This window comes from Gadus chalcogrammus, chromosome 3 (genome assembly GCF_026213295.1).
Source record: "Gadus chalcogrammus isolate NIFS_2021 chromosome 3, NIFS_Gcha_1.0, whole genome shotgun sequence".
Taxonomy (NCBI): Eukaryota; Metazoa; Chordata; class Actinopteri; order Gadiformes; family Gadidae; genus Gadus; species Gadus chalcogrammus.
Genome location: NC_079414.1, coordinates 17,166,959 through 17,180,133, shown reverse-complemented (window position 1 = coordinate 17,180,133; position 13,175 = coordinate 17,166,959). Strand labels below are relative to the sequence as shown.

The 13,175-nt window shown below is 45.2% G+C and overlaps 1 protein-coding gene across 1 annotated transcript; it reads right to left on the bottom strand.

Annotated features, from left to right (window-relative positions):
- Nucleotides 1–4,198: 4,198 nt before the first annotated feature.
- Nucleotides 4,199–12,491, bottom strand: LOC130379478 (ATP-binding cassette sub-family E member 1). The gene is made up of 18 exons (XM_056586335.1): nucleotides 12,332–12,491; nucleotides 11,684–11,824; nucleotides 11,495–11,580; nucleotides 11,246–11,343; nucleotides 10,893–11,010; nucleotides 10,460–10,597; nucleotides 10,045–10,114; nucleotides 9,626–9,722; nucleotides 9,021–9,110; nucleotides 7,523–7,644; nucleotides 6,760–6,981; nucleotides 6,559–6,618; nucleotides 6,408–6,466; nucleotides 6,189–6,299; nucleotides 5,952–6,094; nucleotides 5,647–5,769; nucleotides 5,134–5,245; nucleotides 4,199–4,827 (listed from the first exon to the last, which is right to left on the bottom strand). The coding sequence occupies exons 2-18, from the start codon at nucleotides 11,784–11,786 to the stop codon at nucleotides 4,780–4,782; spliced, it is 1,800 nt and encodes a 599-aa protein (XP_056442310.1). The 5' UTR covers nucleotides 11,787–11,824; nucleotides 12,332–12,491; the 3' UTR covers nucleotides 4,199–4,779.
- Between the last annotated feature and the right edge of the window lie 684 nt (nucleotides 12,492–13,175).

Here is a 13,175-nt window from a genome sequence, read left to right as displayed (position 1 = left end):
TCAGTATACATTTGTGGTGCATTAGGTTAGTAGGCTATTCATGCGCATCGCAAAAGGTATAAGCACAAGATACCCTCACAGCAGGATAGGAAAAAAACGCTGGCCCGGTATTTTTTTAGTCCAGACGAAGCTCTTTGCTTTGGCCTTAATGAAGGAGCCTATCAGGTCGGAGCACACTGGGTGCAGCAGGCTTTTGGGACGCCTGGACCGCTGCCTGTCTCCAGCCAGACAAGAGGAAAAGCCGACCCGGAGCGCTGGGATGGGATTACACCCCGGGCTTCACACAACGTCCGTAAATTTACCCGCCTGAAATGCTTAGCGTTGACTGACACACGTGTTTAGTCGGCGCTCCCTGCGCGGATGCCATGGCGGCCCCTGCCAACCAGCGCCACCGGAGGTCTGTTGGCAGCGACCGAGATTCTCCGCAGCAACGCCAGGCGTGGCGGAGCTGCATAAGCCTGGCTCGTATTTCAAACGGCAGCGAGCTTGACCAGGCTTTCCACAAGTCCTCCTCCTAGAAATAATGTCTGGGATGGAACTATTTGAACGCTGTCTCCAAGGGCCTCTTCTTGCTCCAGCGCAGCCCCCCCCCCTCCCCAAACCCCATGTTTCATGTTGCTCTTAAGGAAAAGCGAGCTGAAGGACACAACCGTTACTTGCATTTTTTTTTCATCCACAGTCCAGACATCCCCCCCTGTTGCCACATGGAGGAGCGAAAGAACCCCGGAGCAAAGGATCAGCGTCCAGTGCCATCAATCAACTTAAATCAATTGCCAAATCATCCTTGGAACAGAGGATAATCCTCAGACACACACTGATCAATGGACCTGGTCTTTGATCACACATACACTCACACTCACATGGTTGTACACAGTGCACACCGCCCGGGACCTGATCACCCTGCCTCGCCATCAGCCGCAGGCGACGAGCCATCTCATACATAGGATCTCCCCGGTGTAAAATAAGACTCCCTGGTGGACCGTTGCTGCATGGTGTCAGAAAAACCTTTGGCCCCCCCCAATCACAATGAAGAATGCACTGGGCTCGGTCCAAAGGGTGGTCTCTCTATGCCACCCCTCCTCCAGGGAAGTTACTGTGTGTGTGTTTGCGGGGCATTGGGAGTCTGGGGGGGGGGCACTGAAGATGTAGCAAGCCTTGGGTTTTCAGCTCTGATCTGTCGGGGGCAGCTGTCCCAGCCGCCCGCTGCATTCAGGATGGGCCGTTCCATGGGGTCTGCAGACCCAACGCAGCTGTCATTCAAAAGACTGCTGCGTGTTTCTGGGGCAAAGCGGAGGTGGGTGGGGGTGTCACGCCCTGAGCTCCCCCACCAGCAACTGTCAGGTCTTGTGAATGACTGGAGATGGTGGTTCTGGTGGTGTTGGCACCTGTATTTTGGGTGCAGCTGTCCTGTCGCCTCCCCAGCCCCTTACCCCCTTAACCCTTCAGGTGCATGTAGAACATATCTGTCACCTCTCTAATGTAAGCTATGAGATGGTGGTGTGTGTGTGTAATTGATCCTTTAATAAATAAACAATTCAAAAAAGATCAAACCCGGCCTCTCATAGCTTGAGAAATGGTTTTGTTGGTGTTCTAGAGTCTTAAAATGTTACTTGTGCTTATTACAAATTAATATAGTTGCTCATCAACAAGCAAGCAAAAGTGAGGTGTGTTTGCTCAAAACTTGCATATTCAGGTTAATGTTATAATCACTAAGCCTACCTCCATAAGGAGAAATACAATTAGAGTCTTGTAGACAACTAAAACATTGTAATATCATCCAATACATTTAATAGTCATAATGACTTATTAGACAGAATCATTTTAACTGCCTGACGGCACAGACAGATCTTTCCAAACCCTTGACGATTCTAGCGATTTTTTGCGGGTCTTCCACCTCTCCCGTATTTCATCGAAGTTGTCATCTTTAAATACTCAGTGAGGTCATTTGCTGCCTTTTTGTCACTGTCAGTGCATCACCTCTTACACGCGGGCCCATTTCCCTAATGTGCCTCTGATGCAACAGTCCGCTGACAAATGGCTTTTCAAAGCAGCCCTCAAGCTGGGAGAGCAGTCGCTTATTTCTAATAAGGGGAAAGTGGAAAATGAACCCAACGTCACACACACACACGCTCGTCCGGGGGGGGGGGGGTGGTGTGCCCTGCTATAAAGGGGAAGAGATCCGACAAGATGACACCCATCCCTATACTCGCACAGGCCTCCTTATCTGTGGATGACGTTCAGAGACACCACTGAAGGCTGAATAGAGATCTTATCGTATCCTATCCATTCTTCGATCTGCGGAGGAAAAGCTCTTTCCGTAGTGCTAACTGGGTTGTAGTGGTGGTGCTGGGGGGGCTGGGGTGAAGCTACATCATCAAGCAGATGTTCCTTCTCTACAACCAGGAGTGAGGTCATACCTCAGGGGAGAGGATTGGGGGGGGGGGGGGGGGGGGGGGGGGGGTCGGGGGTCGGTACATCTGGAGCTGGCTGGGCTGAAGCAATGTAAGTGATAGCGATCATGACATCATCTCTTCCTGGTTTCGGCACCCTCTGAAGATAGAGAGAGAGAGAGAATAGGCAAGGGGCAAAAATAGACGCCTTCTAAAACAAAGCTGTGATGGTTGATTCAGTGCTGGAGGAAAATGATTAACGCAAGATACACATTGGATCACAGAATAAAAGCCAGGGTCAAACGTCATGTCTTTTTGTCTGACCCAGGTGGCCGCTGTGAGGATGTGGTGTGGCTATGCTCTGGTTTGAGAGGATGCAGTGTTTATTTCACAAAAAAATGTCAATGTTCAACAATAACACTAAATGAATAAGATCCCCACGAGGACATCCAATAAACAAAATTAAACATTTTAACTGCACAGGATCTCAGTAACCTGACGATCAGATGAAGATAAATAGAGCATTGTATCCCAGTGATTGGGCAACATTGGAATCGAATCATCAGTTGGAAAGGTGAGAGCCTCTGTTGGTGATGTCATGGAGTTGAGATCAGGTTCCTCGTCAGGCTGCAGTCCCATGTCGAGGACATCTGTGTGTAGCTATAGCCTAATGCAACCGTGCAACCGTACAAGAGGAACAAAATGGTTGTCCGGCCGTCGCAAAATCACAACTCGTATCCCATTCGAGGTGTAGTCCTGCCTCTACTTAGATGAAACAGGCTCATGCTTGTTCTTGAATTAAACATACTGGGGCTTGCTCTTGTCTCTGGCTCACTCTCCTGTGATGCCTTCAGATTGCGACATGCCCATTCCTCTCAAATTGTTTTAATAAGGTTGGACCCCTGGGAGATGTATTGATAATGCACACCCCCCCCCCCCCCCCCCCCACACAAACACACACCTCCCTGTGTGACACTCTAAAGGCGGTGGTTTATGGAATGGGTCTGACCCCAGCTATGACAAAGAAATTAATTTACGGTCATTAAAGCTTAAATATATGTCCTTTGACTGAGTTTGGCGTAAAACCCCATTTGAACCATAGCCGTCGTAAAACCACTATTTATGACCATATTAGTAGAAGCACCATGACAAAATATAAAAAAGGAGATATACACATAATAAAAATTTCTCATCAATCTCAACCTTCAATGTATGACAACCAAGTGTTTTCACCAACATGAGTAGAGGATACTCACGTTCTCAAGATAATACAAGAAAGAGAACCTTTAGGGCCACATAATCTTCAAGATTTACCGTTGTATTTGTTAGGATATATTAAGGTTGAAAAAGCCAGACCATAGAAGGTTTTAGGAGTTTGTAGATAAGTTTAACACTACAAACATGGCCTCTTTGCCAAAGCCAGGACAGACCAAAGGATTACCTGTACCTTGGTAAATTAGAAGCTGTAGGAGTGGCTTACTTACTACAGCGCCCACTGTTTGTTTACCTTGTGTCTCTGTTGGAATAAACCACGGGTTGAACCTTTACCACGTCATACCTATCCTGAAAAGACGATTGGACCAAGGATCAAACACATTTTTCATCAATGTCTATGTAGCTTGCAGTTGGCTCTTAATTGTAATATTCAGGTGGGCGTGAGCATGTGTATGCTGGTCAAGCATTATACAATTAATTGGTGTTCAGAGGTCAGGGGCCGAGGTAGGCTACTGGCTCTGGTTAAGCCAGAGCTTCACTCGGGTAGTCCCTGGGCGCCATCTAGTGGACTTCATTGCACAAAGGATAAGACTTGCTTGAATTCAACATCTGGTCAGTTTATTAAATGATGGATATTGTGATAAGCCAATGAAGAGAAAATGATAAGGTATAATAAGGTGAAATAAAATAAAATCTCACTCTAACCTATTTTAAAATAAAACAAACATTGACAGGAAATACATGTTTTTAATAGTTAGTCTTTAAAAGTACATGGAATAGCTTTTTTTTCTGTCGATAAAAATACTCGAATGATTCCTGAAAGCTTGTTTGGATGTGTGCAAATGGATGCTGCTCATCCCATACCACTGCATTGGCGAGGCATCTCAAAAAAAGGGCTCCCATTCCGTTCCTCAGCGACCTCCACCATGTTCTGCTGGAGAACCACATCCACCGACTCCTCCAGTGATGACAGCGACCCAATGTACCTGTAGAGGAGAGCCCCTGAGGAGCAGCGGGAAACCCTGTAGGGGCAGGTGCCTTTGGAGGAGAGTCTTTCAGCATGATTCCTGGGTCTTCCCTGCACTGAAGATGATGCGACTGGGGGACAGCGGAGGAATATGCTTTATCTCTCGCTCCACCCCCTCTCAATCCCCCTAATGGGGGGAGGGAGTGATTAATCATCCAAGAAGAAGTAGTTGCCACTCTTCTTCTGTTCCACATCCTGAGGGAGGGAGAAAGGGAGGGAAGGACAGAAGTTTGATCAGACACGGATCAATTATAATAATAACCGTATTATAATTTTCCAAGCACTACAACATTTGACCGAGTGTCCCCAATTGAATCATACCCTAGGAGGTACGCCGATTGTTAACAGTATGCTAACTAGTTAGCCTAGCAGCACATTTCCGGTTGGGTTGGGGACGTTTGTGCAAAATAACCTGAGGAATAGCACTCAATCCATCCCCGGCTTTGCCACCACTTCAGTATCTTGTTGAACAAGTTGAAAGGATATATTTTATAAGCATACCTTGATGGAATTCATCTTGTTGATCCTGGGTCGGAAGTTATTGGGGTCTCTCCTGAACGTGATTTCCAGTTGCGAAAGGAACTTGTTCATACCTGCCAGTAAGGTCTGTGGCCTGAAGGGGGAAAAGGGGGAGAAGACGGGGAGACATGGTGGTTCTACTCAAATTTCCCTGGTTTAGTAAAACCTTAATGTCACATGATTCTGTGAAGCATCTATACTACAATGACATTACATCTATACTAGTATACATCATTACCCAATGTTGTTTTTGGCATGTAATGATCGCATTTACAAAAAGAAACAAAAAGAAAAGATTGAAAGCGTTATTAGTGTATTCTACCAGCTACGTTAGGAACCTTGTATACATCTTTAAAAACGCTAAATCATTTTCAACAGAATCCCACGCTGCCAGTTGAACTTATACCACGATAAAACCCAAATCCTTTAGTCATTCATATGAAGCCTATGGGGGGGATGCAGCAGATGGGGGGGGGGCACTCAGCAGGGTCTTACGTGTTGGCGGCGCAGTCCTTGGAGGGATTACCATCGAACACGATGACGCGGTCCGCCAGGTAGGTGGCCATGATGAAGTCGTGCTCCACCACGAATGCCGTCTTCTTAGCATGGAGGATGAATCTGCCATAGGAGAATACCAACAATTATTAAAGCACTTTATTCCGGAAAAATACCAATCAAAAATCATCCGATAAAAACAAATCGAAAATCATCAGTTTGAAAAGGGCCCAAATCGTAAAGTGTCCAATCAACAAGCAGGAGCATCCAATCGGAAGCTGTGGCGGTGGGCATTTGATCCGTACCGTTTAATAACCCTGGCAGCGATGAGACGCTGTTCTGAGTCCAGGTAGGCAGAGGGTTCGTCGATCAGGTAGACGTCAGCGGGCTTCCCCAGACAGAGGGCCAGTGCGACCCTCTGCAACTCTCCTCCAGAGAGGTTCTGGACCTACAGCCAACATGAATCCCACCAACCATTAGACCACGACGGAAGACCATGCCACCGACGCGTAATCATGTTAGACTCTTCAGGAGAGACTCACGGCCTGGTCGATGATGCTGTCCATCTGCAAGGGCTTCATCACGTCGGTGACGAACTGAGGGTGTGTGTAGGCGTCCCGGATCTTGTCGTGAAGCAGAGCCCTCACACTCCCCTGCGGGAACAAATGAGTAGGGATGTTACGAATTGATGCTTCGTCTGCGTGAGGAACTTGAACACAACTTGAAGAAAGAGAGGACAAAACGGTGTGGAGATGACCTACTTTAAATTTGGGGCTGATCTTCTGTGGTTTGTAGCTGACGTTCAAGACGGGCACATCACCTGTTCAAGAGAAACTAAACGTTAATAAAAAAAAAAAAGGACAAAAACTCAGAGACCAACATCTATATCAGGACAGTAAACTGTTCATTTACCTCCTTCGTCCGGCTTCAGTCGCCCTGCAAGCATTCTGATGAATGTCGTTTTACCCGTCCCTGCAGAGAGAGCAACATAATATCCAAATTATCATTACATTCGGAATCACAGCAACCAGGGATCGACAGGGCAATGAGGGAAGGGAAAGTGGAATGCCGGTCCCTTGGGATCGATGTGTGAGCTGAACGACCACTCCTTACCGTTCTCCCCCAGCATGACCATGATCTCGGAGTCAGTGAACTCCCCCTCCACAATGCGCAGGCTGAAGTCCCCCAGGGCCTTCTTCATGTTGGGGTACTGGTAGCGGCACATCTTCTTCACCTCCTCCTCACTGGCCGTCTCCGCCACCTTGAAGACCAGCGAGGTCTCCCTGAAGCGCAGGTTCTCCGTGGGCACGTAACCGTCCAGGAAGATGTTGATACCTGGAGGGCGCGCACGCACACACACACACACACACACACACACACACACACACACACACACACACACACACACACACACACACACACACACACACACACACACACACACACACACACACACACACACACACACACACACACACACACACTTCCAGTGAAATACAAACTCAGGTTTAAACTGATATGGTATAACCGGTATAGCCTGTTATATTGAAGTTTCTAAATATTGTTGTGATTGGCTGAAAATTATGTGGTTTGAGCCAAAAAGTGACTGTGCATGAGTACAAAATCGATATAATGATTACGTATGCCTCTGAAATCACTAAGAATAATCTCATAGTACAGTCCGGTCAATGTCTTGTCTAGTGCTGAATGAAATCTTGAATCTATTGTAAAACGCTTAGTTCAAAGCAAAAACTAAATTGTGACCATTTTATTTTTACTAGTCAAAGGACAAAATCAATAGGGCCAGCTAATGGAGTGCCTTCATTGACTTAACATTGAATTCACGGTTGCCAGTTATTGATCAGGTGTGACGTACCTTCCCTGACGCTGAAGGGCATGGTGACCACTCCGTACGCGCTGGGCACCCCATACAGGCAGCAGATGAAGTCAGACAGGTAGTCCAACACACTCAGGTCATGCTCCACCACAATGATGTATCTATGGGACACCAATGGAAAATATCTCAATTTCTTATTTCTGCGATATTCACATACATATCAATATTCTTAAGAATTAAAATGACCAACTCTACCCGTATTCCTGATGCTTTTTATGCTTTATTCATGTTTTCTCTGACTTGTAATAACATTTTCACCGTGCAGGGCTCCAGACTAACTTTTTTCTTGGGTGCACTGGTGCGCCTAAATTTTAAATTTGGGTGCACTGGTGCGCCTAAATTTTAAATTTGGGTGCACCAGCACGTATTTATGGTGCACCCAAGTTTTGAGTTGTTGAGTGGGGGGGGGGGGGACCGTGCCTGCCTTGCGCTGAGTTGTTGAGGGGGGGGGGGGGGGGGGGGGGGGCAACCGGGCAGCTGCACCGTCGATATTTACGCCATTGATTAATAACATTTTGACCATTAAAATAAATGCCTTAAATAAATGCTGAATCTGTATCTCTCATAAAGAATATCGTCAGACAATGCCAAGGGATCGGTCATCGGTTCTGTCCCGAAAAACCCTGTCTCCGGAGAGACGCCTGTACGATAAGTGCGCCGAGGTCCATGGGAACACCCACAAATGGTGACGCCATTATCGGAGGAGGGGCTAGGAAGCTGCGCACGCCGATACAAGTAGCCGATCTCCGGGTAGACTCGCAGAAAAGCTGCTCCCGACCAGGTTTGGGTGCGAGCGTAAGTCACCATGGTGATACAGCGACGCTTAAAGAGATCGACTTTCATGGTACAGCTAACCCAGGCTTTCAGCTCAACATACCTCGCAAACCCTCTAATCAAGCTTCGTAGTACAGGCCCCTGGATTGGGTTTCGCGGGTTTGTTTACCGGCGTTGCTATTGTTACCGGTCTTGCGTGTTCCAACGGTTTATTAGGTATAAATCGCTGTCTAATCAAAAGTTCATTCACTGCCTCTTCCGTGGTCATTACAATATTATGAATAGACTGCTCTGTAAAAAAATAAAATAATAATAATTATACCAGATACATTTTCAGTCGCACCGGTGCGCCCAAATAAAATATTTGGTCGCACTACCCCGAATTCTAGGCGCATGTGCGCCCAAATTAGGCGCACTCTGGAGCCCTGCCGTGACTTTTGTGATACCATTTCGACGTATCTATGTCAATAGAGTTTAGGGTACTTGATTTAAGAGTTTAAGGGTATTTGGATGCAAGCTAGAATATCAGGACCCATCGTTGCGCTCTCCATGGTAGTTAGCGTTAGTGAAGTATTTGTAGGGTTAGTTAGCTCTTCATGCAAGTAGTCTTGGTAAGTGTTAGCATAGTCTTCCAGTTCTTCATGTGAGCAGCCTTAGTTAGTGCTAGTATAGAAATCCAGTTCTTCATGTGAGCTGGACTGACCTGTCCGGCCTGATGAGGGATCGGATGGTGATGGCAGCTTTTAAGCGCTGCTTCACATCCAGGTAGCTGGAGGGCTCGTCAAACATGAAGCTGAGGAGGAGGCAGAGAGACGTCGGTCAGAACAGATAAACAAAGAGGGTGAGCATGACAACGGTTTGGAACTCAATTGAATAACTGTAAAAAATGGTAGTGTTTGACGGTAGAGTGTGTGAGAGACAGAAAGCTGCATTGCGTTTCGATGCATTTCTGATATAGATGTGTTTAGTTTAGTTAATTGGTTTAGGTGACAGGGATAGAACAGGTTGTATCCCAGACTTAGCTGAATAGTTAATTTGCATTGGTGGTCCCTGGGCAGGGAGTTCAAAAGGACAATAAAAACAAATACTAAACATTACAGACAATATCAAAACAAAACAACATCTACAACATTACAGAGTAAATAATCTTAAAAAATACATATAACATTTGGTGTTCTATATAAAATCCATTTTAGCATGATTGATTTTATTTTAGCCATGTGTGCGAGACTTATCAATGTGCATTCCAGGTCTGTGGCTTTATGAGCCGTTCACTGTGGACAGATCCAGGAATGCGTTGGGTCTTACATGTCGGCCCTCTGGATGCAGACCACAGCGATGGCGAAGCGCTGCAGTTCCCCTCCAGAGAGATCCTCCACGTTCCTCTCCCTGAGGTGGGTCAGATCTGAAACCAATGGAAGGGAACAACATTGGTTCACAGGTGGTTTCGACAGCCATCCAAAAGGTTCTGGCTTCCATCTCAAGACGCAGGACGCCTAACTGCTCATTCATTGTATGCTACATTTATCTTAAGTACCTGTGCATAAACGTGTCTGCTCAATTTCTAAAATACTAAATTGTAATTACCGTAGTTACACATACTTTATCTGATAGTTATGTATATTTTTCTATTTTTGATTGCCTTGTTGTACTTTTGTGTATTATATTACAACAGTCCAGGGAAATTGTGACAGACAGCAAAGGAACGGGAAGTAATATTAATGTACCGAGCTGAGCACACACTGTGGTCTCGGTTTTGGAGTCATCTTTTCTGCTCAGGATCTCTCCCACGCTGCCCTGGGGAGCAAACGTACTGTTATTTGTGAATTTCTTATATTAACCCACACAAAACAGATCCATACACCAGGGATGCATTGATTGGCCAATACTGATAGCAAAAAGCTACTATAGGCTGGTACTAAAAAAAAAATCTTTTTTTTTTTTTTTAATGTCATAAACATTCAACACCATCCATCTTCTTGCACTTAGAGATATCTCCCATTTTGATTACAATATCCCAAACATAAATAATGCCTTCAATGAAGAAAGCTCAGCGAATGCAACCAAAACAAAAAAAAAGGGCCTCCGTTTTTGGAGACCCAAGGTCATAAACCATTGGTTGTTGGATGGACGTGAGCTGACCTGGACGGTCCTGGGGATCTGGTCGACGTACTGCGGCTTGACAATAGCCTTGAGGTCGTCCTCCAGGATCTTGGTGAAGTAGTTTTGGAGCTCAGAACCACGGAAATAGGTGAGGATCTCCTGCCAGTCGGGGGGATCCTGGTAGGACATGGAGCAAATGTATGGGATTATTATGAGTACATTTTAACAGAGCGAGACACTTTAGTAGTACGTGTAGGCTACTTGGCGACATGAAAACCCTTAGATTCTGGAAAATTTACTTCAGATAAGAAATAACCTTAATTTAACTGCCACGTCGGGGCAAAAACAATTATTTTGCATTTTCATCCTGTGTTTATAAATGAATGATTAATGAAAGTAACAGTTTGGTTTATGACTTTAACCCCAGCAGCTGCTCTTGTAAACATAACAGTGATACACCATGTTCACTTACATCAAACTTCCCCAGGTTGGGTTTCTGTTTCCCAGCCAGAATTTTCAACGCTGTGGATTTCCCAATTCCATTGGTGCCGACCAGACCCAGAACCTCACCGGGTCGAGGAATCGGTAATCTGGATTACCAGAGAACAGTCAATCACTGCAGTCTGCATCAAGGAATTACTTCCTGCATTGGTGGCAGGATAGTCTAGTAGTGGTTAGGTATTTCCTCTTAAGACTCAAACTTAGTTTGATCATTGCCAATCCATTCAGATACAAATGCTAGGCATCATACTATAGGATGATATATGATACCTAGGTTTAGTATGATATGCTGAATGACCTAGTAGGAAATAGTGATGAACTCACCGATGCAACTTGAAAGCGTTGGCACAATATCTGTGAGTGGTTTCCTTCTCAAGGTTGCTCGGCAAGTTGATAATGGACAGACTGCCAAATGGACATTTCTGGGAACAGAACAGATAATCAAGTTAAAATTGTTTGGCAATAGGTTTTTAGGAACTGTAACGCATAAATAGAAAGACTTGCCAGCCACCATTAAAGAACAGAAAAGAGGTTACATCATCAACAGGTAACTTGGTCAAAAATAACACTTGCCTTGATACATATTCCGCAACCAATACAAAGCGATTCTGAGATCCAGACAATCTTGCTTTGGTTTGTCACCTCTATGCACAGTTTACCTGGAGCGCACAAAAAGTAAACATGAATCAAGGTTATCATCTGATAAATTAAAAACATTAACATCTGAATAAGTTATCATCGAAGAGAGGTGGGAAATCGTACCCATGCGAACCACTGGACAGCTCTTCTTGCACTCCTGACGGCATTTCTTTGGCTTGCACTTGTCATGGTTGACAATGGCAATTCTAGTATTTTTCTCAGACATCCTGGATCACAACTCCTCCTGCAATGGAGGCGGACAACCTGAAAGGGCAAATTATGCTTGGTCTTAATTGATGGGTTGCACCGGTTCGACAGGTTGTATACAGCTCAATATCATCCCATGTTAATATCACCATACAAGGAATGGCTTCAAACCAAATATTAACATCAACACAAACAAGTGTCCTGAAAGGATAATGGAATAGTGGAATAAAGGCAAGGAAAGGGAACAGTCAGCTGTTATTCCTAACGTTACCCACCTAGCAGCCTGTATGACTCGTTTAGTCAAATAAAAACACGTTAAACTGTACGCGTTCTTTAACCACATAAACAAATTTACAACGACCGCTTACGATTATTTAGTTACAGTGGTGAGCTCCATGCTCCGTCCGAATTAGATCTAGATAATGAGCATGTATGTATAGCTAGGCTAGCTACGATGCTAACTAATAACTGTGAGGCTAGGAGACAACTCGCAAAACCACACTCACTACCAGCACCCTAAAACCAATCGGTTAAAGAAAAAAGAAATCAATGAAACCGACTCACCGACGATCCCCCACTTAATTCGTGTGGTCCTGGGATGTGTGTTATAGATTAATGTTCAGAGCAACTTCACAGTTATATTTTTGTGCTTTCCTAAGCAACGTGCTCACTACTGGGAGCGGACGCCGGGAGGAAATATGGCGCGCCGGTACGTCACAAGCAGACGCGCCCTCACTAGTGACGCTCAATGCACAGGACAGGCCGGCCGCGTCCACTCCATGGTCCAGTCACAACTCCATGGGGGTAAATGAGGTTAACTTAAAGAAGTTACTCAGTTACAAGAGGGATGTCATGTCTCACAAAACCCTATTTATGAACACAATAATTGCCAATAATTGTATAACACCTAATATGTATTGCAATTGAGGGTATAAAGCATTATGTAATACATATGGAGTGAATGATGGCTATCTAACGTTAACCCCTTGCCTCAGTAATATCAGTATATAAAGAAGGTGTATGTTAATGCATATTTATAACATCAGCATGATCTGAATGTTTGTTTGATAACATATTTTCAGTCCTTTTTGTTTGAGGATGAAGGTATTTTAAAACATAGGCAACGCCTGCTTCTATTGGAAAGGACTATAGTTGGTGTTCACTGTGTCTAAAGAATGATTGGTCATGTTTAAACCGTAGTCAGCAATTTTTATAGTTTCGCACAATGCCCTGAGCTCGACAATAAACGGAGGCCTTGGTGCGTACCCCATGCTCCCAGCGACCATTGTGTGTCCATGACAACACGACTATTCTTGTTACCCTTGTCATGTGTGTTCAACACAACACAACTCGGTGTGAACTGCCCTTTGACGCTCCCGTATGACCAATCAGGGGACGTATGGGAACT